This window comes from Uloborus diversus, chromosome 2 (assembly GCF_026930045.1).
Source record: "Uloborus diversus isolate 005 chromosome 2, Udiv.v.3.1, whole genome shotgun sequence".
Lineage (NCBI taxonomy): Eukaryota > Metazoa > Arthropoda > Arachnida > Araneae > Uloboridae > Uloborus > Uloborus diversus.
The window spans coordinates 166170631-166197715 of record NC_072732.1 but is presented as its reverse complement, the minus strand read 5'-3'; the positions used below and the strand labels follow the sequence as shown (position 1 = coordinate 166197715).

At 31.2% G+C, this 27085-nt stretch overlaps 1 protein-coding gene across 1 annotated transcript in view; it reads right to left on the bottom strand.

Moving 5' to 3' along the window:
* LOC129217472 (3-hydroxy-3-methylglutaryl-coenzyme A reductase-like) overlaps positions 1-26117 on the bottom strand; it is a 38572-nt gene extending 12455 nt beyond the window's left edge. The window contains exons 1-12 of the mRNA XM_054851778.1: positions 25912-26117; positions 25564-25732; positions 23154-23265; positions 18806-18902; positions 17499-17583; positions 14412-14517; positions 9013-9119; positions 7950-8069; positions 7075-7211; positions 5742-5932; positions 3541-3782; positions 1853-2047 (exon numbers count right to left, since the gene is read on the bottom strand). Coding sequence (XP_054707753.1) covers positions 1853-2047; positions 3541-3782; positions 5742-5932; positions 7075-7211; positions 7950-8069; positions 9013-9119; positions 14412-14517; positions 17499-17583; positions 18806-18902; positions 23154-23265; positions 25564-25710 — 1539 coding nt within the window. The 5' untranslated portion in view covers positions 25711-25732; positions 25912-26117. The remainder of the gene's footprint in view (positions 1-1852; positions 2048-3540; positions 3783-5741; positions 5933-7074; positions 7212-7949; positions 8070-9012; positions 9120-14411; positions 14518-17498; positions 17584-18805; positions 18903-23153; positions 23266-25563; positions 25733-25911) is intronic.
* Positions 26118-27085: the final 968 nt, after the last annotated feature.

Below are 27085 nucleotides of genomic sequence, written 5' to 3'. Positions count from 1 at the left end.
ATGAAGCCCTAAAATCAGTGATGAGATATCTTGAGAAATAGTCTAAAATAAATTTATGTAATACTCGAAAGAAACTAAAGAAATGAAACAAAAATATTAAGAACTAAAAAACTAACACTTTTTCAGACAAGATAAATGCAATTATTTACAATTTAGTTATTGAAAAATTAGAAATAAGGAATAAAGCTTTATATACATTAATAACTCATCAAATGCATACCTGCCAACATTCAAAGAAAAAAATCCAGTAGATTTTTTCAATGTAGCGCAATATTGCTTTTTTCCATGTTATTGAGGGGAAAATAGGGATTTTTTATTATCTCTTAAAGTACAATCATGCAAGTTCCTTGAGTCATATACACAGAGTTTAATTGATGAAAATATTAAATGGAAGAATAAAAGTTAAAGTAATACTTTTTCAATGAAAAGTTATTTAGGGAAAAAAAGAATTTCAATTATCTGTAAAAATTCAATCATAGACAAGTTTTACAGGTCTTCAAGATTTAATCTACTTTTTCCGGCCGCAAAGTGCCCGATAATAGCGGTCGTTTTGTGTACAAGAAGAAATGTTGTGCAACATAGGCTTAGCGATGAGTGCACGAAGAGATCGCAAACGTAAACAAGAACTGATGTTGCCAGATTCCAATGTGCTAAAGTTTGAAATTGAGTAGGAAACTTTCAAACAATGGAGTAAAAGCGCTAAAACGATGTAAAAATTTATTTTAAAGGGGTTTATTTTTTTCATTTTCAAGAAAATCCCTAGATGGAAGGATTTTTTTTAGAGATTAATAAAAACCGGGAGATTTTCAATAAAAATCGGGAGACCGGGAGAAATGTCAAAAATCCGGGAGTCTCCCGGAAAATCCAGTAGAGTTGGCAGGTATGCAAATGTTAATTTTTCTCTTTTAAAATACATTAAAAATACCTTTTAATTATGCATGCACCTAATCAGATCTGTGTTGCTAGGACAAGGTTTTATGATTTCTGCTAGCCATTAATAAACTGCTCCTTGAAAATTTAAACTATTTGTATGGGGCATGCAACTATTAGGTAGCATAATAAAAAAATTAATAATAAATAACATACAAGGGCTGTTTAATAAGTAATAAGACTAAATTTATAAAAAATAAAGAACAAATTCAATCATTATAATTTACATGGTTTATTTAAGAATAACTTCTGTGGGCCTAAATGCATTCATTCCAATGTTCTGTCCAATTCTTAAAAACTTGTGAATGTTAAGTTTGTGAGAGTTATTTCAAAACCACAGAGTTTAAACATGCTTTGTTGCTTTCAAAATGTTTGCCTCGTAATAGTTTTTTAAACTGAGGAAACAGCCAGAACTCAATGATATAAAATAATTCTGAGATTCCCGTTTATAAGAATAGCAGCAGTGTTAATCATGGTCTCTGTGATAGACGTTGAGGGTTGCCCCTCACGTTCAATAGCTTCCATATTCTGCCTGCCTTCCTTAAAAGTTTATGCCAGCAAAAAATAGTGACTCTACGCATTGCTTTATCACTGAAAAGTTCATGTATCATATCAAAGATCTCGGATGCTGATTTTTTCAGAGAAAATAGACTTTAATCGTATAACTTTGTTCCTAGGACGTGCCCATTTTGACAACTGGCTGTATCTTGCAGGCACCGCCAATAAGCTTCAATTCAATTATGTGATACTCAGGAACATGGTCTGTATGCGGCATCTATCGGTAGCTTTTGTTAATACAGACAACCGACATTTTTCATGCCACAGACATTAACACTCTGATAAGTGGTTTCGCGGCAGTAAAATTAGTCTTATTACTTATTGAATAGCCTATATAGAAGAAAACAGGAAGCCAAAAACTCACCAATTTGTAATCATAATTGCAATAAGGCAATGATCCTAAAATTTGGCCACGTTTAGCAAGCTTTGAAAGCAATTTTCTCCGCAAAACAACTCCTCTTTTTGGATTCTGAACAATTGTCTCAAGTTTATGGGATTGTATAATTTTCTTTTCAGCTAGGAGTAAAACTTCATTATCAGTTAAGCCCGCTCCACCTACCTATAGGGAAAAAAAATCAATATATTACACAAAAAATGTCAGAATGGTAACAATTTGCGTAAAAAATTAATAGTTTGTAAAAGAGAATCTCAATGATTTGGTAAATCATGCTCCAGTTTTACTTGTTTGTGGTAGTATGGCATAACAACTGCGACATTCTACAAAAACAAAGCGAATAACAAAACTGCTAAAAACAAAAAAGGAGAACCAACATGTAGCCTAAAAAACGATGATTCTCAGTTTTCTTGTAATATATTGCACTTGTAAATGAGCGTAATATTACAGTTAATGTTACATACTCCATACTTCTCATCTGGCAAAAATTTGAAAGTAAAAGCTTTCAATGGATACTATAATTGAGAAAAGTAGAAGTAATCTTTAAAGAAAGATTTGACGTAAATCCCTCAGTTCACAAAATTATCCTAATAGTTCATTCTTAAATTATTAATTTTTCATTTGATCAGTAAAATAAAATATTGAAAAATTATGAATCAAGGGTTTCATCAGAAGAAACTTGAGTCTGTTTAAAAACTGTTCACAAAATTCTGATTAATCAAAATGGACCTTTTACAAAATTCCTATGGATCAAATCGGGCCTTTCATGATTGATAAAGCAGTATTCATATCCGAAAGCAAAAATGAATTGATACATCTCTTTTGGTTTATATTTTGAAATTTCATAAAAATATTTGATTTTTCAGAAAAATGTTTTTTGAATTCACAAAAATAGGACCCTGTGGAAAATTCTAGTTAGACCCCCTTGAATATATTTTTCAACTTTCTGTGTTACACAAAATACCTAAACTCGAAAAAATTACGAAAAAAAGGCTTTTCATAACAATCAACTAATGTATCATTATTCTGCAAGAAACATGATACTGATATTTTAATTGAAGCTTTCCCAAATGAGGCAGAACAAGCAAATTCAACACACAGGTTGTGTCCCTCATTTAACATGGTTAATTCGTTCTGTGTAGTACTGAAACCGTGTTATATAAGACTTTTTTAAAAATAACATTTTTAATACTAATTATGTATGTGCATGAGAACAATCAGGTTAAGATGTATTGTGTTATACCGAAACCGTGTTATACGAGACTTAGAAATAATATTAATCGAAGGATGTGTACCGTGTTATATCAAAATCAAGTTTCATAAAAACAGAGTAAAAACTTATTAGAGTTATCAATCATTAGCAGAATGCATTAAACAAAAATGAAATTCTATCTAGTATAAATATAACATTCGAGTTATATCAAAACCATGAAGAATTAAATGTAAGTTTTGTACCATGTAATATTGAAACCGTATTGTACAAGTACTGTGTTATATGAGGGAAGCCTGTACTTAAAATATTTCTTGCAGCATTACAAGTGAAATACATTGCTGTAACAATACCAGTGCTTAAGAATTTTCTAGGATTATGATAACTAATACTATTTATACTATAAAAATCATCAATAGGAATAAAAATACTTTTGATAGCATCTTACTTCTGACTTAAGGATTTCTTTGCATTCCTCGATACTACGAGGTTCTGCCACAGCCACTGCTTCTGAAATTTCATCATAAGGTTTTTCACTATCTGTCTGTATGATTTTATCAAAACAGCTGGTTAAAGAACGTTTTATACTATCTATTTCTTCTCCTCCCATTGTAAAAGACACAGAATGAGTATCTTGGCTGCAGGATATCATTTTTCTTGCTGAAATGGAATCTTGTTTCCAACATGGGCCTAAATTTGAAAACATGGAATTTAATACAAAAAAATTTCATAAAAGAAAAACAATTGAAATTAAAATTTTCATATTGATGCAAATGAAAAACTAATATGCAGAATGGTACCTATTTTTGAACTAAACCAAAGTGATAATAATGATTTTTTTAAAGCCAGTAGACTATCCGTTTGAGCAGTATCAGGGGCCAATCCAGGATTTTTTTTTCTCGCTACCTATTTTTGTGAAAGTATTGCATCATTCTATTTTTCTGAAAGCTTTTTTTTTTATCAGCATTGTTTTTGTGAAATTTTAGAGGCATCCTAATTTTTGTAAAAGAGAATTAGAACAAGTGAAATTTTAGTTCAAAAAGTGTAAATGCCATCTAATATTATTTTTAACAGGTTTTGTTTTTTGGGGAGGGGGGGGGGGAGCTAAAAAGCTAAGAAGTACGAAAAATACCATCCTAATTTCAGCTTAATGGGCTATGTACTGTGTACAATATAGGAAATTATGAGAAAAATGGTTTCCCAAAACAGATGTTGAAAGATTGCGATAATATTGCTGAATACACTTTGGCGAGAAACAGCTAAAAATTAGTTAAAATACTACAAAAAGGTTTCTATATAAGAGATTGTTCATATAAACCTGCTTAGAATTTTATTTTATGAGTAAATTTTGTTTTAAACAGAGAAACAAATTTTCTATTTTAAAATGCAAATTTTTGTGAAATTTTCGATGTTTTGTGAAGTTAGTAATTTTATTACTTGATTTTTGTGAAAGTAACGATTTCAAAACAAGATTTTTGTGAAGGTACCGAAAAACGGTAGCAATATAAACCTGTATTGGGCTCTGCGTATAATACTTAAACATTAAAAAAGGAATTTAAAAGATGGAGATAAGAGGATAATAAAAAAAATTACCATTTGATAAACGTAAAAGAGGAAGATATAATAACAAGTAAAGAAACCTGGACACATGGGTTTTATTTATTAATAATTGTGACTGTAGAAAATTTTGTTATAAACATCAAAATTAATTTAAGCAACGATCTCCCTTTTTACTATTTCTGAAGTCAACATCCTTTCCATATCAGATCACAGTCAGAAATTGTTTCAAAGGAGATTCTTTGATTCTTTTCTACCCAAACATGTCATGAGTTCTATTTTCATGACAGGAAATTCATGACAAGAAATGCATTGTTACTTTTTTTTTAAACCAATTTGCAAAATTTGGATGAAAAAAATTTAGAAAAAATATTTTAATTTTAAATATAGTACAGTTGAATTTCTAGGAGAAAAGGAGAGGTTATATCTTTAACAATATCTAATGCTCAAATTTTCAGCCAACAGATTTTAAGTCTGCTTTTACTTGATTACAAAAGTTATAATTCACTTCAGCATTTATTAAATATGGCCAATATAGTACACTGAATTTTAGAAATGTAGAATGCAGACAAGGAGAAATAATTACAAACGGCAAAACATAATTGAGTGGTAAACTCATTTTTGCTTGAATCTTGATTAATTTAATCCCGATTTTTTTTTTTTTTTCAAAATCTTTGTTTGTGTACACATTTTGTGTCCATCTTTTTCGAAAATTCAAATTCTCAATGGCTATTTGAAATTACAGTGCAAGACTTAGTAAACCAAAAAAAAAAAAAAATCCTCACTTTTTCAATTTTCCTATCAATGACTAAGTAGAAATGCTAAGAATTTTTATAGGTAGGGCAAACCTAACCTGGCGGCATTGAGAAGGAAGCACAAATCCTGATCCCAGCATTACAACGCTACCTGCTTAGGTTTGCTTTAACTATAAAAATTAACTTTTCAAAAATCATTAAATTAAAAGTCAACTACTCCTAAACTTTCCACACCAAAATACACTAAATAGAAACCTTTAAATAACTTGATCAAAAATAGGAGATCAATGAGTGAAAATGATTTCAGCATGCAAAGGAACTAAATTTGATAACTAACTTTCATAAGCTGATTGTACTGTTTGAGGAGACAAACTGCTTCGATATCCTGATGGGCATTTTGATGGGGATGAAATTGCAGCAGAAGCCAAATGTTCACTGAGATCTTCTCTGGATTCTAAATAGTGATACATAACAGCAAATGTGCATGCAAATGCTATCATTACCATTTGCTCTGCACTACCAAACCACCTGTAAAAGTAAAAGAAGTTTAAAATAATGTTTATAGGAGTTGGAGTGGGGGCTTTTAAAAATAAGGACCCAACTTTGATAAAATTTTAAAATAACAAACATCAACTATCAACAAAAACAGACACTGCTACTTTAAGCATATACTTTCATTTTTCTCAACATCAATGCAGACTGCACACTCCTACCTTTTTTAAAAGTGAAAAGTTAAAAAAAAAAAAAAATCTTTAAAAATGCTAACTAAAGGAAAAGTAGGAGGTTTAAATGCAAAATTTAAAATGTATGTTGTGATTAAATGCATTAAGTTTAGGATATCTAGGACAAAATCCAAAAAATTAGGAATTTTACGGCAGTCTTAAAACTTAAGCAATTTTAGGGAAAATAATGAGAATCTGACCCATGTGATTAATACTAACAATCGAAAATTCTACAGCATTACTGATACTTTTGGAAATAGTTCAGTCAATTTGTTGCCTTGAAATTTATTCCAACGTTTGGCATCAATCTACAAAAAACATCAGGAAAAGCTCAGTTCAATTTTTTATAGTCTGCCTTCTGAAACTATTGAATATTTATTAGCTCATTCGCAAGGAAGTTTTTCAGAAACAAAGAGGAACAGAAGATAGGATGGTGTTTCATTTGTTCTCTTTCAATGACATCAGTAATTTTGAGGGCACGAAAGTTAAAGACTACCAGAAGAAATTTCTGTTAATTAATACTGGATACATAACGTATTGGGGGAAACCCATAAATTCATGAGATCAGTGCATGCAAAGGAGAAATTCCAATTGTGTAATTATGGAAACCCCGATTGCACAAACACTTGAACTCCTTCAAGGTTAACTGAGAATCTGCACTGGGAGTCAAAGGAAGAATGTCACTGGAAGAGTGAACATGTAACTTCATACATTAAACAGTAATCTAACCAAAACCGAGTTACTATGTAGTGAATGCCCTTCTTCTGACACCATTACAGTTTCATTGTATTTTATGATTTAAAATTAAAAAACTTACTAACAATAAAACAAGAAGTTACATTTTTTGAGTGAATTATATTTAAAAGATTAAAATGATAAAATGTAAAAACTCAATATTTAAAGTTTTCTTTAGCACAACATTTTCAGCAAATGGAGATAATAGTTTACTTTTGCATATATAAATCCCAGTTTGAATGTTGACCAATAGAATCAGCAGGATTTACTTTGCTGGCTTGTTGAAGAGCTTTACTCGCCACAAGTAAAGGCCACCGACTGTGAGCATGAACTAAAACAAGACCTGCAGACTAAAAGAAAGTCGTTAAATGCATAGAAAAAAGCATATCAATAAATCTTACAAACAAATCATTTACAAAACACTTTTAATGTTGAATTGTATTTTGTTTTCTGATGAAATCCATATCTGCCAACCTTTTAAGGAAAAAATCCAGTAGATTTTTTACCACCATTCTTTTAAGGAAGTTTTTAACTTTATGTATGCATAAATTAATTAATTAAAACAAGAAACAGAAGAAAAATAGTTAAATAATGCTCAACATACAGTTAAAACTTATTTTTGATCAAACTTAATAAGCCATTGATAATGTTGCTAGATTTTGATGTATAAAGCTTGATTTTTAGCAGGAAGCTATCAAACCATGGAGTACATATGTCTGGACAATCTTTTACAAGCACAATTTTACAGGATTTTTTCCCCCACAGAATTCTCTAAATAAAAGGATTTTGCCAAAGATTTATAAAATCCAGTAGATTATTAATTAAAATTGGGGAGACCGGGAGAAATGCTCAAAATCCAGGATACTACTGGAAAAACCAGTCGAGTTGGCAGGTATGTGATGATGATGATTACTATTATTATTATTTTAAACTCTGCTAATGATTCTGTATTCAGGTATTAAATATATATCAAAGCATACAAGTATGTTAATTAAATTACACATGTTCCACACTTAATACAAAAACTAAACTGTTCTAAATTGAACACTTGTTCCTTTGAAACATATTAGATTTGAAAGGAAAATTACCATTATAACTTTGACCCTTTGTAAGACTGGGTTAGGCTTTTGCTCCTCTTCTTGCTGCAATATTCTTGTTAGTGTGCTTAAATGCCATACAGGTCTTCCTTCATCCCTATCTCTTGATAACTGAGGGAAAAATAAATAAATAAAATAAATTAATAAAAAAAAATTTAGAAAGAAAGAAGGGAATATTTTTCACAAACTTAAGTAATATACACATACAGGGTGACTAGGGACCAGGGATGCCCTAAACTGAAATTTTTGGGAGGAGGAATTTTTAAATTTACTAAATAAAATTCTAGTTTTCTCACATGCATATAACTTGATCCAACAAAAAGAGAGATTGGACATATTTCTTTCTTTTTCAATTAAAAAGTTTTCTCCAAATCTGCCAAGCTAAAACAATTTTGGAAGGTAGCAGCGAGCTCCCATCGAGATGCCAATGAACATAATTAAAAAGTTAATTAAAATAAAGAAACAAAAATTGCAATGTTGTAATAATACAGTGTCCAAAGTTTTCGAAATGTTAGTCAACATTTGCAAAGATGAAATATTTTTGGATGGTCACAGTGACCTCCATGACCTTCCATCAAGGAGGACAGAAGGAACCCCATGATTCTTCTAGTTTACAAAAAAGACAGATAAAAGAAATAGAACCTGAAAGAAAGGACTGTTGTCTGATGTTTTCATGGGAGGTTCCAAACCCCTTCCAAACATTAACATCAATATACCTTTTTCTCCTCGTCACATTCCATTTATGGAATCAGCTCATCTCAGTACAAGTAGAGTGCAGTTAAATTTTTATTTATCCATTTCTAGCATAGTACTGTATATTTATTGTTTTTAAAGGTTTTAAAAAGCAATCATCTGGGGTCTGAAACAGATTGCTTTATTTTGTTTTAAAAAATGGAGTGATTTCATCAAGATAATCAAATTGTTATTAAAAAAAAATTTTAAATTTGTATTATTTTTAAAACTGAAAAATCTGCATACTTAATAGTTACATTTTGAAAAAAAAAAAACAAAACTGGTCAAATATAAGCCAAATAATATTACAATCAACACTTACCTCAAGAATTAGAGATAAACATGCAGGAAAAAATATCATGAAGACGAAATAATTTACAACAGCAGACATGCAAGCATATCGACATAACTCTTCCAACCTCTTTACCCCTAAAACAAAAGTAAAAATTTATATTTTCCTTGAAGTAGCAAAAACTGAAAATTTATCACCTGAAAGAAATATTATAAAACTTAATTTTTTTTAAAAAAAAAGCTCATTATTTTTGGTCATAAGATGGTTATTTTCTCAAATGCATACACCCAAAATGAGAACTGCATGCGTGAGAGTCGCCTTCTTTTGTGAGTTTAAAGTGCAACATTTCATTGCCAGTTGCACCTTAAAACAATAACTCACTATTAAAGGGATACACAAGTCAACGAACAAATCATTGATTTGCAAAAATTGTTGGTGGGATGGTGAAGCAAAACATGTAATCATTGGGAGGTTGCTATGATTGGGAGGATAATATGTTGCTTTATGCTTCAAGATATTGTAAGCTTGAATAAAGTTTGTTCGAAGCAAGTTTGCCAGTTAGATCAGTATTTATATAGGATTCAAAACTCTCCCACATCACCAGCACCTAATAACTGTCTTTGAACTTTTCAAGACATGCAGGGCGTCCAACAGATTTTTAACCCCTTGAGGACCAGCGCATGGAAAACGAAGCGCAGCTACGGGACCGAACGTTCCGAAATGGAACGCCGCCATGGGCCCGAGCATTTACAACAGTTAAGCCTAACTGAACAAAAATATTCATATAAAATCAGCATTTCAAAATAATGACTTGAAATTTTAAATTTGCTTAAACAATGTACTACTGATTATTAATTAGTAATATAAAGACTATTACATTATTAGAAGGGAGTGAAATAAGTAGAATACTAAAACTTTAACAATGTTCAAAGTTAAATAATATGTGCACAAAAACAAAGTTAGAGTTAGACATCGTGACCGTGCAATCAAAGAAAAAGAAATGAAGCAAAAAAATATGTTCCTTATGTAATTTTAATTAAAACAACTTAGGTCAACCAATTTAAACTAGTTAAATTCCCACGCAACAAGTCTCAAAATTGCTTCATAATTATTTCGAAAACATTCCCTTTCATTCACTTCGCTAACCATTTTTATTGCAATGTTCCAGTCTCCAAATAAAAAAGAATAAATAAAGAAGAACAATATCAGAAAGGATTCAAAAATAATCATAAACTTCAGTGCCGCTTGAAATCCTTCCTGTACTCTCATCGAACGGGGAATCCCAAAAGTCTGGAACACATACGCAAAAATATTTTAACCTTCCTCCCCTCCCCCATAATTTATTCAGCTAGATGTATATCTCTTTCAATTACTCATAACAAAAAAAGAGAAGCAAAGATATAAACAAGAGCAATTGGGACCTCATAAATCGTATGCACAGAGCAGTGATTCACTGCTGTTTACATAAAAAAAAATCTATCCCATTGAGAGGTCCAAATAAGAAACTAAAGCGTGTACATGAAGGTCAAATACCATGTGACTCGAATATCATCAAAGTTATAGCCATTTAGCGCCATCTATTATCGTTTAAATATTCAATTCAATCGTTCCATTTCGAGAAAGCGTATATGTGACGCTGGGACGTCAGCGTCGATCAGAGCACGTAGCGGATATGTGCCGCTGGGCTGATAAGAGAGGAATTGTTGTGTAGCGTCCGCGTGACGCTGGGTGCGAACGGGTTAAGTTAGTCCCTAGGGAAAAAGGAACCTGAATTCTAAAAAAAAGTACCAAAAAGGATCTTAACCTCAACTTCTAAAGGATAAAATTAGAGAAACATTGATTTATCAGATGAAACAAAAAAATTGTGTAAAAATTGTATGTGGACGATAAGTATAGCAAATCAAAATGCCACTTCAGACACTAATGCCCAGTTAATTGGCAGTGCAATTAACAAGCCAAGGAGGTATCCCATTAATATCCAGGATGTCTCTAAGCAGGTTCTGGCAAGTCAACATGCATGCTTTAAATCAATCTTTGACAACTCATTGTATAGAACCATTCACATCAAGTCTGCACCCCAGGTCAAGTGGGCCAGACAGTACTTCAACATACTAGATAGTGGGCAGAATGAAGACAGTTCTCTAATCAGAAAGTGTGACTTGTCAAAAAGCAAATTCATATCGTTAAAATTTGTAATAGCTTCAGTAATTTAATGCTATTAAGGGGGTCCGGGACACAAAAATCCTCAAATTTTGCAATTTTTTTTTATAATTTGAAAAATTGCTCCGTCTTTTTCTGCTTAAGAGGACGTTTGAATCTTGTTTCTACCTTAAATAGAACGAAAGTTATAGTTATTTTTGTTGCATGCATCTAACGAATGTGTACATAACTTTAAAACTTTAAACGCGTTTTTCTCCATGATGCAATTTTTCCCGATTTCTTGCATTCAAACTCTTATAAGTCAGGAACCGATAGAGATAAAGTAATGAAACTTGGAGCATATCTTTTTCAAGCAATTTACTTTAATTTTTATTCGGCGAATTTGAAAAAAACGTTTACTTCAAAAATTATGATTTTTTTAAAAAAAAGTATCTTTGAATTTTTCGAAATTTTTCTTCAAATATTTTTTATTTTTTATTGAATCAATATTTTTAAAATCGCCGAATAAAAATTAAAGCTTAGATATTTGTGCATACTTTTTGAAAAAAAATTATAAAATTGACCAACAATATTTTGAGTTATAGCAATTTAAAGCAACCCCATTTTTTTGAAAAAAACTAATTAAATTTAAATAATAAAATAATTTTTTTTCATATTTATGTTATGATTTTGCTTATTAAATAAATGATGAATCAGTTCAAAAAATTTCAAAACTCTAAAGTACATAATAAAAAAATTTTCAAAATGTGTCCCGGACCCCCTTAATGGAATAACTCTTCCTCCAACCTGAAGTCTTCCCTTTCTTTTTATTGCAGGAATTAGTACAGGTTTTTTTTTTTTTTTTGTAAACAATTGATGTTTCATTCGCAAAAAGGCCATCCATACTATTAAATCTGTTTGCATCCATCTGTCTGTATGTCCAACTGAAGATAGATCTTGTTAAGAATCGCTGCGAGTCGCGAGTCGAAGGAGATATCGATCAATTCAAAATTTTCAAAGGAAAACAATAGGACTAATCTCTTAATTGTTAGACTTTAATTAGCGGAGATATTAATTAAAACATTAATTAACATTACGTTATTCAGGAATTTTTATTTTTTTCCTGTTGCCATTTTACATATGGGTGAGCAAATAATAAAATTCTAATAATGGTTTTAAAAGGGATTTTTTTGGCTGCTGTCCAAATCTTAAAACGTTTCCATCGAGAATTTTTTTTCAAATTAGTACTTTCTCTTTTATTCTGATATATAAATCTGAAAACTACTCTTTAAAGCATTTTTTTTTATTTAGAAATTTATTGTAAAAAAATTAGCTTCGTTTTTCTTTTATTCTAAGCAATAGATTTTTATTTCTTTCTTGTTGCCATTTTACATTTCTGCTAATGAATAACATTTTCATAATTGTTTAAGTGAGACTGACGTCATCAATAGAATCAACCGGGATAATCAGTTGCTTTACTCGGAAATAACCTTTATTTATCGTCTGCCCTTTTTTTTTTTTACAGTCAACGTTCTTAAGTCTTTTCAGCATATGAAAGTTATTTCTTTAGTTATGTTTGTTTGTGGTAATGTAAGCTTTTATCATTACCAGTCTTATATTTCGGTAAATTTTAAATGTGTGACTGATTATGTTTATTTTGTTGGACCCTTCACATGAGTGAGTTTTCAAATTAAAACTCTTCTTTTTCTTCCTGTTTAATTAAAAGAACACATTAAATTAAGATTGTTTGGATTAAGGAAACAGAGTTGAACAAAAAAATTGCTTTTAATGATTTTAACTAAAGTTTAATTGGAATCTGATGACTTTGTATTAAATTAATGCTTAGTGGTATTTGTCAAGTCTTGATGCTTTAACCCGTTCGCACCCAGCGTCACGCGGACGCTACGCAACAATTCCTCTCTTATCAGCCCAGCGGCACGTAACCGCTACGCGCTCTGATCGACGCTGACGTCCCAGCGTCACATATACGCTTTCTCGAAATGGAACGAATTAAATGAATATTTAAACGATAATAGATGGCGCTAAATGGCTATAACTTTGATCTTATTCGAGTCACATGGTATTTGACCTTCATGTATAGGCTTTAGTTTTTTATTTGGGCCTCTCAATGGGATAGATTTTTTTTTTATGTAAACATCAGTGAATCACTGCTCTGCGCGAATGTTTTATGAGGTCTCAATTGCTCTTGTTTATATCTTTGCTTCTCTTTTTTTGTTATGAGTAATTGAAAGAGATATACATCTAGCTGAATAAATTATGGGGGAGAGGAGGATGGTTAAAATATTTTTGCTTATGTGTTCCAGACTTTTGGGATTCCCCGTTCGATGAGAGTACAGGAATGATTTCAAGCGGCACTGAAGTTTATGATTATTTTTGAATCCTTTCTGATATTGTTCTTCTTTATTTATTCTTTTTCATTTGGAGACTGGAACATTGCAATAAAAATGGTTAGCGAAGTGAGTGAAAGGGAATGTTTTCGAGAGAATTATGAAGCAATTTTGAGATTTGTTGCGTGGGAATTGAACTATTTTAAATTCGTTGACCTAAGTTGTTTTAATTAAATTTACATATTTTTTTGCTACATTTCTTTTTCTTTGATTGCACACTCAAGATGTCTAACTCTAACTTTGTTTTTGTGCACATATTATTTAACTTTGTGCACATAGTTAAAGTTTTAGTATTCTACTTATTTCACTCCCTTCTAATAATGCAATAGTCTTTATATTAATGATTAGTAATCAGTAGTACATTGTTACAGCAAATTTAAAATTTCAAGTCATTATTTTGATATGCTGATTTTATATGAATATTTTTGTTCAGTTAGGCTTAACTGCTGTAAATGCTCGGGCCGATGGCGCCGTTCCATTTCGGAACGTTCGGTCCCGTAGCTGCGCTTCGTTTTCCATGCGCTGGTCCTCAAGGGGTTAAGACTTAACAAATATCACTAAGTTTCATGTAATCAATCTTAACGCATTTGAAATTGATGTCAGAGTTCTACAAAAACATCAAATGGACATTTCTTTCATTTTTTAGGTAGCCTATGCAATGCCGTGCACGCAGCTAGTGTATCATTTAAATGAACAAGCTGAATGATGATGCCTCAAACATATTAAATCTTTTTTATGTAAAATTTCAAAGCCATTTTTATATAAGTTACAACTTGACAACTCAAAACAATAACATATTGTTTTACGTCACAGAACAATGTCGAAACCCAAAATAAAATTTACAAAAGAAAGGGACTTGGTTTTTATTGAAAAAGTACTGACCTGATAAAGTTCCAACACCAATGACTAGAGTTTCTACAATGGTATCCAAAGTAATTGTTGGACCTAAAATTGACATGCCTTGAGCAATATTTTCTCGAACTTCTTCCTAAATAGTGTTTTAATTTGTTAAATAGTGTGCGAATAGAAAATAGAAAATAACTTTAAAAAAACATTAATTTAAGCTTGACATTTAATTAAAACTTGAAAATTTCTAACAGATTTAAAATGAGATCCATAAAATTTGCCTCAACAAACTGATTTTTTTTTCCATTTCTTCCTTTAATGCATAATATTTTGAGACAGATAAGTAATGGATAAGTTCAAAAAGATATCGGAACATTTCATTGAAAAATATTGACAGTGATATAAATGAATGAATTACAAAAACAAAAAAGTAAACATGGCATAATATATTTATTTTAATACTGGACATCTTTGACATAAAAGAATCAGATTAAATCTTTATGCACTCGAAAAACAAACATGCCACTTCTTGCTTATAAACAAAAAAAATATCATTTTATTTCTTAATATAATAGCCCAATGCATTGTCCAGTTCGACAGGAAACAGATAATCTAAGATTTAACAAGGAATGGGTGGAATTTTTTCATATTGCAATTACCTACATATTATTTTACTTTATTAAAATAGATAAAATATTGAAATGAACAGCAAATTAGTAAAACAAAGTAACCTTAGATTTAATTCCAGTTCAATCAATGTGTCACATTCAAATTAGAATTGGTAATGCATATCATCGCCTCAGAGCAACTGTAGGAAATCTTAATGATATTTCTGGGAATGTTGCTCTGAGGAGACAATATTAAAAATAAAATGAAAGATAGCTACACATATCATTAAATTCTTTCAAGAGTTATGGGATGCAAAAAGGCAGGGGTGCCCACCTGGGGGGGGGGGGGGTCATGACGCAGACTGCGCCATTGAAACTTTTAGGAAAGGTTGTTTTAAGGGGTATTTTTCTCATTTTGGGGGGGGGTCTTTCTTTTGGGGGTCTTCATGGTAATTAGGGGGTTGGGCCCTTGCTCTTAGAGGGGGTACATTAATTAGGTTAATGTTTCCGGAAACATTAATTTTGCTTTGCTCCCCCAAAATTTGAATCAGCAATTGTGCGTAATATATAGAGACGTACCGAGTAGCACTTTGGCCGAGTACCTAGTACTCGGCCTTTCACTACTCGACGAGTCTACCGAGTACCGAGCTACCAAGTACTCGGCCGAGTTACCAAGTACCAATTATGTTTTAAGAAGAACCACCGACACACAGGTGATGAATTTTGAACTTATTGGAATAGTAGTATAGACCTCCTTGTCCATATAATAGTTTTTAAAACTAAATTCCTGCTGAAATTTAATTACGCATTATATATACAATTTTGTTTGTGTCAAAAATTTTACAAAAAAATAATGTTTAAAATTAAAAATAAATAAATAAAAGGTATGATTAATCAAGTTGGAATTAAAATAAATTACAGTAAAATCCCTCTAATGCAGACACTAACTGGACAAATTTTTTGTCTGCAATATAGAGGTGTCCGCAGGACAGGGGTTTAATAATGTTATTTGCATTGAAACTGGGGAATTAAAAATTGTCCACCTTTGAGGGGTGTCCTTTAGGAGGGATTTCACTGTATACCAATCAATTATAGTTCTAGTCCCGATCAATTATAGTTTTGTCGGATGCCTTTAAATCTATGAGCCCCCATTTTGTGCATTGAAAAAGGAATTCCTTGTAATGCCAAAACACGTGTCTGCAGAGTTCCTGCACTGTGCTTTTAAGGTTGTTTTATTTCCCTTTATTTTTTAAGCAAAGGTATTTTTACATTTTTTATAACTAATTTTTGTTTGTAGCAAAAATCCATTTTTAATATAAAAATTCCATATTTTCTATACTTACCTCTTTTACATAATTTTTAATAAATAAGTTTTATTAACTTTGGGGACATTAAAATAAAGATTTATTCCATTGAAGCATTCCAAACTTCATTATTCTCAAAATTTAAATTTGACTTATAAATTTTAATTGTAAATGATTGCAGAATATAATGCTTGCTCTTTTTTTATATAAATTTTAGTATTTGTCTTGGACAATATTCAATTTTTTGTAACTACTCGGTATTGGCCAAGTATCTGATCAGAATTTAGCCGACTACCGAGTACTCGGCAAATTGGCCGAGTAGGCCGTGTACCGAGTAGTTACCGAGTACTCGGTACGTCTCTAGTAATATATGTATCTGCATTTGCATTTCGGTCCCCTTATTTTACTAATAAATTAACTTATTGAAAAGGGGTTCAAAGAAGGGCTACTTGGTTAGTAATTCAATATTAAGCTTTAGATTACGACTTCAAGTTTCAAAAACTAACTATGTATGGTCTTGAGCAAGGAGGAGACAGAGAACATGATCCAGTTACTTAGATGAATGTTAATAGAGAATGTTAATGGGCTAAAATAATGCACAACCAAGCAGGCAAAGAGATGGCAAAACCAAGATCTTCAAGTCTCAAACTAATCATGAAATCAAGAAAAATTACAACTTTAATTGGGTTGTAGGTATTTGAAATGATTTATAGAAAGCACTGCCATGCTAAGCACAAAAGTCATATCTGTACTTTTTGTCAAAATTGAGTTACGCTCACCAAGTGGTTTTTGTCATATATTTCACCTAAATACAACATTTAACGGTTATTTGTGGATGGGAAGTTTTTTTTTTCCAAATTCTGAAGAAGTTTCATCTGAATCGAATGTATGGAGGGGCAAAACTTTAAATGAGTTTCTCCTTTTGAATTCAGCTGCAGATATGACTTTTGTGCTTAGCACGGCAGAACATCTGCTTGAGAAGGAAACTTTAGGGGAAGGGAAATCAGATTCTACTTTAGGGTTAACAGTTTTTTGCAACTGGGAAGGGAAATCAGATTCTACTTTAGGGTTAACAGTTTTAAGAGAATTCTTGACTTTCATATGAAATTCTTAAATTGACTTAAATCAGCCTAGGTAAGCCCAGGACCTGTTGTATGTCATCATTTTTGCATTTATATCAGGCAAAAAACTTCATTGAAAATTCTTAGTACCTGTGTAGAAGAGCTCAGAGCAAATTGTGCAAGTAGTCCAGCTTTGGTTAAGTCCATTAGTAAGAAGAAAAAGGGCAATGCCTTTCTGAAAAAGAAAAATATTAGAGAACAAATATAGTGCTGGAGTTACTGTCACACACAAGTTAAAAAAGGAAATTAATTACATTTAGAAATGAAATTCAACATGAAAAAGTATAGAGCTGCTGTTTCTTTTTACAAAGATAAAAAAATATTTATGCACCAGAGGTTTCCTAGCTTACAGATACTGCAAGACACTTTTAAGAAATTGCATAATCTGTATTATGCATTAATAAAATGTCTGAAGTACCTTGAATTATCTTTTGAAACATGTGTAATGTATATTAGAGTACCTACACATATGGGGTAGTAGGTTGTTTAATTGGCAAAAAAAAAAAAAAAAAAGATTTGGAGTAGTGACGTGCAAAAGATTGGCAACCCCTGCCTTAAATTAGTGCAACAAAATTCTTATTTAAGAAAACTTGTTCCACCAAAATTTATTTGAAAGTTGTTACAAAAAATGTTTCAAATAGTAAAACATATTGGAGTGTTAAAAAGAACAGCAAATAAAATTTCATTGCACAATAAATGTTCAGAACTGATTTCTTTTTGAATGTAATTTTTAAAAAAAATTCACAATTAGAATATAAATTTTAAGCCTTGCGTTAATTTACACTTGCATAATCTACACAATATTGGCATGGCACATTTTTGGGGAGATTAAGCTCCTCCCAGAGCCCTCTTTTTTAACATATTGCTCATCCAACTATGGTAGTTTGAATCTGTCCCCCCTCCCTCCCTTCCCTCATACACACAGAAGGAAAATTCCGAATGCGCTATATACATGCAGCGTTGATAAGGTTTTGGATGTTCTGGTGAACGACAGGCAGAGATTTAAATTGCTGTACTGCCCTGAACCTGCGAAACAACATTTTACATAAAATTATTTTTTTAGCCCAATAGTGCAATAGCTCAGTTTTAAAAGAATTTTTTTTAAAATCACAATACAAAAAAAAAAAAAGAAAGAAAGAAAGAAAGGAAAAAAAATCAATATTGTTTAAATTGTATTTGAATTAAACATTGATGTTTGTTCAAAACATATTTGAAAATACCAAACTAAACGGAACGCAATGATATAAACAAGGTATTTGTTAGTTATTCATACATTTCTTTTTAATTAAAAAAGTCTAATCTAGATGTGTACAACATCTGTACTGACATAAATATAAAGTTAAAAATTAACTTTAGACTTAATATCATTACAAAATGAACAAAAATTAAAAACTTACTTAAGCTCAGTAAAATCTCCTTCCCAGAGGTTCGATATAGTAGTACTGAATACAAAACATGGCACTAAACAAAAGACTGTGAAAAGCACTCCAATTCCTGAAAAAAAGAAAAAGGAAAAAAAAGTTTGGAACATATACATGCAAATTTCAAGGCAATCATTTGATTGAATTATTATTTTACCATTAAATATTTAATAATATTTTTAGTATATTATGATTTTGAAACATAAAAACAACATTAAAGTAAGATAGAAATAACAACGTCAGAAAGCACAAATTGTGGATTACTGGAGAGACCTGTTTCGGCGTACAAGGAAGGACTTTTTCAATGCAAAAGAAATTAGCTTACAGATGAAAAAGCATTCCTTGTAATGCCGAAACACCAGTCTGCAGTAATCTGCACTTTGTGCTTTCTGACATTGATATTATTTACTTTACTTTTCAGCACAAAGGTATTTATTTATCTTTTTTATCTTATTATTATATTGTTGAAACACTTTCAATCACTCACAGTTCATGCAGAAATAAAAAAGTTTCTTACTTTATTTTCAAATAAGATATGAAGTATAAAGGAAATTAATATCTTTGAAATCATACATTGGCATTTCAATGGATTTCTTGTCAATGATTTCAGCAGCTGTTTCGTAAAACTCATGGGGATTTTTTCATGAACAAAATACTCTTTGAAATAATTTTAACTATGGCAAGGTTTACATTTTGCATTCATTCTTGAAGCACATGGGAAAAAGTCATCTCACAATTTTCTGTCTTTTCTGCTCTGAAGTTTACTTTTCCAAGTATTAAGTTTCAGAGCCATGAAATAATAAGGCATGAATCTGCATAGCTTCCCAATATCTCAATTTTAGGATTAGACATTTATCTTCCAAGTTCCTTATTTGCAGGGCCTGTTTTACCTGTAGACCTATGAAGCAAGGCTTAGGGTTTCCCAAAAATGACTGACTATATAGAAATTTGTACTAAAATATGGCTTTAATTTTTGTGTAATAAAGTTTAATAGTGATAAGGAGTTATGAAGTGTATAGCAGTGTGGCTTTCAACATTAAAACAGCTATTTTTTTGCTATGTGTACCCTTGCCTGTAGCATATGCAATTAGAAAAAAGTGTACAGTTGCAACTCTACAGCGCTTTTGTCGAATGCACTACTACTGCAGGTGTGCCTTGCTAACTGACTTAAATTTTCTGAATTGGGTCTTGTTCATTTGAGCTATCTAAGGAATAATGTACTTGTGCATTTTACTAACTATAGACCTACAAAAAATTTGGAAAGTGCACCCAGCAGCAGATTATGTGGTAAGATAAATTTTGTAATGATGTAAAAATTGCTTCACACATTGATTTCTCCAGAAACATTAAACAGAGAAAATGCTAATACTTGACAATTCTTTAAATACTTGTTTGTTTATGAAAAAAGTTTCACATTAATTATTTAAAATCTCACTTCAGAATGGTTATTTTAAAATTATTTTAATTGCCAAAAAAGGGCCGAGTTACTTTTTTGCACAAATAAGTCACTGTAAGATAAAATTGAGTTCAAAAGTTATTTTTAAACTTTTATAGTTAAAGTTTTCAATGCTAGACTTTTTGTTTTGATTAAAATCTTCAAACAAATTTGCATTCAGCTTTCATTTGCTGTGCGAACATTGTATTCCTTAGCATATTTTTATGTTATTCAATGCCACTTGTCACATGTAACTCTAGCATTTTACCGTATTTGTGTGCAGTCTTACAGCATCTCCTTTCTGTTTATATTACTTATCGTTTTATGATTATTATACAGCACAAAGTACTAAGTGCATTGGTAAAGAATGCAAAGATATTTTACATTATGTGTGAGTTTTTACTGCATTGCTCGGGAGGTCATATGATGAGTAATAATAAGACGCATCGGGACCTCCGTTTTCTCCGACGCTTAGTTTTCTAAGCTGAAGGTTGTGGATTTGATTCCCACACCCATGCCCTGGCTGTGATTTCCTCTCTTTGTGTTGTAAATCTTTCTTGTGTTGCCTTATATGTCAATAAACTTTGAAAAACTTGCTACACTACAACCCAAATTCAAAATTATAGAATACTTCTCACTTTTTGGGAAAAAGTTTGTTCTAACCAAATATAAGTGCAAATTAGGTATTTAAATGAACGTGCCACCTTTCTTAGACCTTAAAGTGTGCATTTCATTTCAAATATACTCAATTAAAACTAATCTTAGACAGAATAATCCAAAAGTTTATAGTGATGAAGGTTTACATTGAGTCAAAAAATTAGAATATTCAAACTAAAGGGGGAAAAACACTTTCAAAAGAAAGAATATCAATACTAGAATGCGTCATTTTGTGGCTGGATTCACTCAATGCTTTAATCTTTTCACACAAGGATTCCACCACCTGTTTACATTAATTGTTTCTGACAGTTTCCATGCCCTCTTCAATGCGGCAACGAGCTCAATTTTTTCGCAGACACCTGGTCTTGAACCGCTTTCTTTAGATTTGACAGTATCACAAATTCTTGATAGAATTGAGATTGGTAAAGTTGCTTGACCAGCTTAATGCCGAAATTCCTCTTTCTGTTTAAAATATATGAGTCAATTTAGAGACATGATACAGAGTAGAATCTTGCTGAAAGAATAAAATGTGTCACTAAATGTGTAACTGCTGTGCCCCAGATGAAGTATAATGCAATACTATTGATAAGCAGCGGAAGTCACTTTTTTTTTTTTAAAGATATATTTAACTTCCCAATCCAGCAGCCTTTATGTACCCACAAACCAAAAAGGATGTGTCAAATTGGAGAGAATGTCTTACACAAGATTTCTCATACGGTTATCTTTTTAAACGTAAAACCCGAACACCTTTTGCTTACAGCTATTTCAAAAAAAAAAAAAAAAAAGCTTCATCACTGAACATAACCCTTCTCCAACCTTGTTCCCCCTGTATGAGCTTCTCTTTGCTCCAGGAGAGTAGGGCACATTTCTGCTTTATGTTTATCTTTGGTCTTACTTTGTAGATCCGTAATTGCAACTGCAGTTTATGCAACCATCCAAGAGTACTTCGCATGGACACGATAACTGTAGGTTTTTTCCAACACTTATAGTCAAAAGAAGCATTTTAAAACAATTATTTTGGACGATTCACTTTCATTTGGGTTCATCTATTTGTCAGATGTTACAATTTTGTACCTCGTTTACTTTGGTTACTTTTTAGATGGTCAGTCCTTCTATATTCCTTTAAAATCTTACATACCATAGATTGTAAAACGTTCATTTGAATAGAGTTGGATAATTATTTTCTAACTTTTAGAAATGATACAATATGCAACTTTGTTTTTTAACTATTTATCACCTTGGTAACATATTTTGAGCAATAAAAGGCTTTTAAAAGAACGTAAAATTATCCTTGCGCCAAGCTCCATACTTGGGACAAACTATCAGTTAACAGGTATGCAAATATTTCTCTACTTTTTAAAATTCACATTGAATGTCCATAATGAATTTGAATGATCCATAAGTTGTAAAAATAATATCTCAAAAGTTGTTTAAACTGATATACCCATTCGTGAATAACGAGTTTTACTCTTTTTAATTTGCATGCGGTAATTTTTCCCGCCTCAGGGACGAGTTTTGTTCAAACAGTTCTGATATTCTATTATTTTGAATTTGGGTTGTATTACTGCCGGGATATAAGCCACCTTGTGAGGGTAAGCATAAATCTTTAGAATCTTCATACAAACAAACAAAACAAATAAGCATATAATGATACAATTGAAAACCTTTTAAAACATTCCAAAGCATGAGCTTTGCAGAATCTTATTTCATAAAACACGGTATAAATCTGTATTTTCAGTTGAAAACTAGTCAGCAGACTTTTGCAAAGCTTGTCACACAGCTACTGGGATTGTATGACAAAACACAGAACGAAAACTGAATTTAACAATAAACATAAGTCACAGAATGATTTAAAAAGAAAAAAAAAACCTTTACAAACATACATTTTTATCAAACAGGGAAACCTTAATCATGGGGCATTCCACGGTATTTTTGACATTTATGTAGAGTCCGTAAGGTGACCTTTTTTGCCGTAACTTTTTAATTTACTGTTTGATTTGCAAATTATTTTAGTTTGAGCTGGTGTGTTGGTAGGAAAAGATCAGAATAAAATAATATGCTAATCAAACAGTAAATTAAAAAGTTATGGCAAAAAAGGTCACGTTACGAACTCTACATGAATGTCAAAAATACCGTGGAATGCCCCTCATGTAAGTCATTGCTTCAACATATTATTCAAAAATCTTTTTAGCAAAACAACTGAAAGTGAAATTTAAATAATAAATAGCTTACCAACTAAATATGTTGATCCTAATTTATTTAGTTTCATGAACTGCTGTATGCAAAACAATATTGCTACACATCTGGCTATTGAAAGAAGAACCATCTCTACTCCCTTATTTTCCTAAAATAAGAATTTAATTGCTAAATTTTTTGAAAAGTAACAAACAAGAATCATAAGTTGTACTTAATTCACATTATTCTTGAACAATAACACTTTTCCTTTGGAAAACAGTAAATGAAAAGTGTTGAAATATTTTATGAGGTACCTTTTTAAAATACCATCCAATACGGTAAAAGTTTTAACTTTTATTGACTAATAAACTTGTTTTGAAGAGTATACAGTGTAGGATGAGTCTGGGCACATTAGTTTGCTTTTCCACTTTTCATTTCATCAAAAAATTAAATGTGCAGTTTGATTTGCAACCGTCCTTAAGTTTCATTAAATATTTCTCATCAACCTAAATTTTTTTTGAAAATGTTCAATTTGCAATTGGGCAAACGTGCCCCAAGGTATGTTGGTCTGCACTACAAAAACAACTTCTGTCACAATTTTAATAAAATATTCAACATTGTAACTAACTAAAATGAAAAAACATAAAATTTAAAGATCAATATATCATATTGAAATATTAAATTGACCAATGACTACTTTTGCAGTACTTATGCTGAAAGTTGATACTTCATAGTACAGTGGGATCCCGAGTTACATGAGGGATGCTTTCCAAGACCCCTCGCCGAATTCGAAAGTCGAAATTTTGCGTTGTGGAAAAGGGGTGTGTATATGATTTTTTTATTAACATACCCAATTATTTTAGACATTTTTAAATACACTTTCAAACTATTTTAGACCATTTTTTAATTATGCATCACCGTTTCTTACATAAAGAGCTGAATTTTTACCGTGTTTTTAAAAAAAGCTGCAATATTCAACATAAAATACTGTTACGATGCACAAAATCAATGGGAGAGAGCGACGTAAATAAAACAGTATGGTATGTACAGTATGTAGTAATAAGAAAAGGCTGCACAATAATAGTATTGTACAGTAGATACAATTATAGTTGCATTTATAGACTAAAAACTGAAGATGATTTATGCTGCTCAATCTGATTGTTATTCTAATATATTTTCAAACACAGTAACTTCGCATTTACTTTTATAACATTTCCATCTATGGTAACACACCTCTTTCAGGGTCTCTATAATCCTAGAGAGCATATTAAACAAGAGCAGATTCCAATTTCATACTGTTTGCATTTTGCTTCTCTGCGAGCTTCATATTAAAACTAAGTTCTGAACGTACACAGATTGCCTACTGGACTTATAATTGTAAGTATGAAAGATTCACAGATTCACTCATACTTAATTGTTGTACGACCTTTGATCCACTTTTAGTTGTTCAAGCGTATCAAGAATCTTTACCTTTTCTTAAATTGTCTCAAATTTTTGCTTTTTGTTTCCATCTTCACAAATTTTAGATGAAACAGCGGACCTAGATGCCACAATATTTTATCACCTTTCATATTTAGAGTTAATAAACAAAAATGAGGAGTGGTTATATGTACACAGTAACAAAGCGATGTTTAGACTAATGCCGTGTGTGGGAACTTGCATAAGTCAGTGATGCTAAAATGATGAAAGTACATTCCCGAAAACATTTAGTAGTCAATAACGAAGCCAACACTTAGTATCACGATTCCTTTCTAAATATTTTCGTACTGTGAGCGAGAAATTTGCTTTAGCTCTAAAAATCGTTGTTCGTAAAAAAACTGATGTTATAGCTATTCTGCGTAAGTCGAATTGTGTTGTAGCGGGAGTCAACTGTATAGGGTTCTTAATGGTTCCTTATGTTCGAATACATCAACATTACAAGCAAAAGTTTAAAATTTCAGAAATAAAGGGCAAATATGTATAAAAATGTCTTTTTTTTTCTTTAATGAATGTTTCTGACAAATGAGTTTTGCTGCAATCAATGAATTTAATCTAGATGCCACAATGACACTTGGTAAGAGTTTTTGTCACAATGAAAAATCAAGGTGCCATTTCAATTCAGATCAGGTACATGATTTATGAAATTATCAGTTTTATATGCTTTTAATTCAAAAACATTCAAAGATGTTGTTTAAGCGATTTTTTTTTTTAACAAGTGATTATTTTCACAGAAGATTAAATATCCATTAAAATCTCATTTTGATAAAATACCCAAATCTTGGATATATTTTGAAAACACAAAGTTAAAAGATGATTCGTTTTTAAAACGTGAAGATGTCAGCAATGAACATTTTTTATATAATTCAATGAAAAGCAACACAAAGGAATGCATTTTTTTTTCTTTTCAAATGTACACACATGACTGTGAACTAGAAATAAACCAATGAAGAAAACAATGGGTTAAATGAAAGTACTGAATATTTCTTACCTCTGAATTTTCATACATTTTGGAATTGCCTATTTGGGATGAGCCCATCGACAATTTCCAGGAAATTAAGGTCAAGAAAGCGATGATGACCTCCCATGGATGGGATGCACAGAGTCGCCCATGTCGATAAAATACTTGAGATAGCATACTAAAAGGGTGTTCGATAGATCTGAAAGAAAGAAAAAAACCAGGATAAATATAAATAGAATTTAAAAAGGAATTGAAGCAATGTGCAAAGAAAAGCAATTATAGTATAGGAGAAAGAAGGGAGTTACAAAGCAAATAAAGCCCATAGCTTTTGAGTATTACATAAACTTCTGTTAAAGTGACTCATAAATCAATATGCACCTGAGCCAAGTAGCATTTTAGATCATTCCAGTTACGTAAGAATGAGCGTTTATTTTCGCAAAAAGTACGTCATTTCATACACTTTTTGTAAGCGAAATAGTTTAAAAGAGATCCAAAAGGAAAATTTGCAAACTTTATGACCAAGATTTGACTGAAATTTCTATAAAATTTATGTCTCAGGTCATCAACAATCCACCATAGCAAAACTGAAAGTAGGAGGAAGTCAAAGTCACGTGGTAAAATTAAGCTTACTTCCGGTAAACTCCTTTTCCCTGTCGCATTTTCCCTATGCGCAAGATTTTTTCCCCCGCGTAGGGAAAAACTATCGTGAGCGATTTCAATTGCAATCGGTTTTATGAAGATGAGTTTGAAACATTTCCAGTGATGAAGCTCAATGCATCGGGGATAGAGAGACGATTTTTGCTTTGGTGATTCACGAATTTGATTTTGGCAGGAAAAGAGGAGAATTTGGATTTTAGAAATGTATATCGATTATGTAATGATTTTGGTATACATCAAAAAGAAATTTTCTTTTCATTTCAATCTGCCTTTCAGTTAAGGTCGCTTCGAGATGGTGATAAAAAAGCAAGAATAACAAACTGCAGGATATATTTTCATGCAATTTTTCATACTTTGACTAACTTTGGTTTGTATGAAGAAGCAAAGATTTGGTTAGTGAGTATTCGTGATTTAATTAGTGAAACAAAAAGTTTTCTCAACAGAACTAAAGTGCACTTGGGCACTCCTTCATTTATTTTAAATAGACACAGTCTAACTAAGACGATTTTATGAAAGCAAAATTAGTATCTTACGCAAAACGAAAACTAGTTAATATAAAAAAGATATAGATACTATCGAATTCATTATTTCTAGCTTACTCTTATTATTAGTTGACAACAAAAAATACATTCAACATAAAATATTGAAAGTGAGGTTTAAAAAAAAGTCAATCATCATCAATTATTGAAATAAAAGCTGATGATTTTAAAATTACAGTCCTATTTTTAAACAAAATTTAAATTACCTTGAAATAGTTACCAAGCAAAAAACAGCTTTAGAACAAAATTTTAAAAAAACATCTCAATAATCTTTTGCGTATGTATACATATATTAAAAAAATGTTATTGTTTGCTGTTCTTTGATGTGAAAAAAAGCGATCGTCCAAAATCAATCT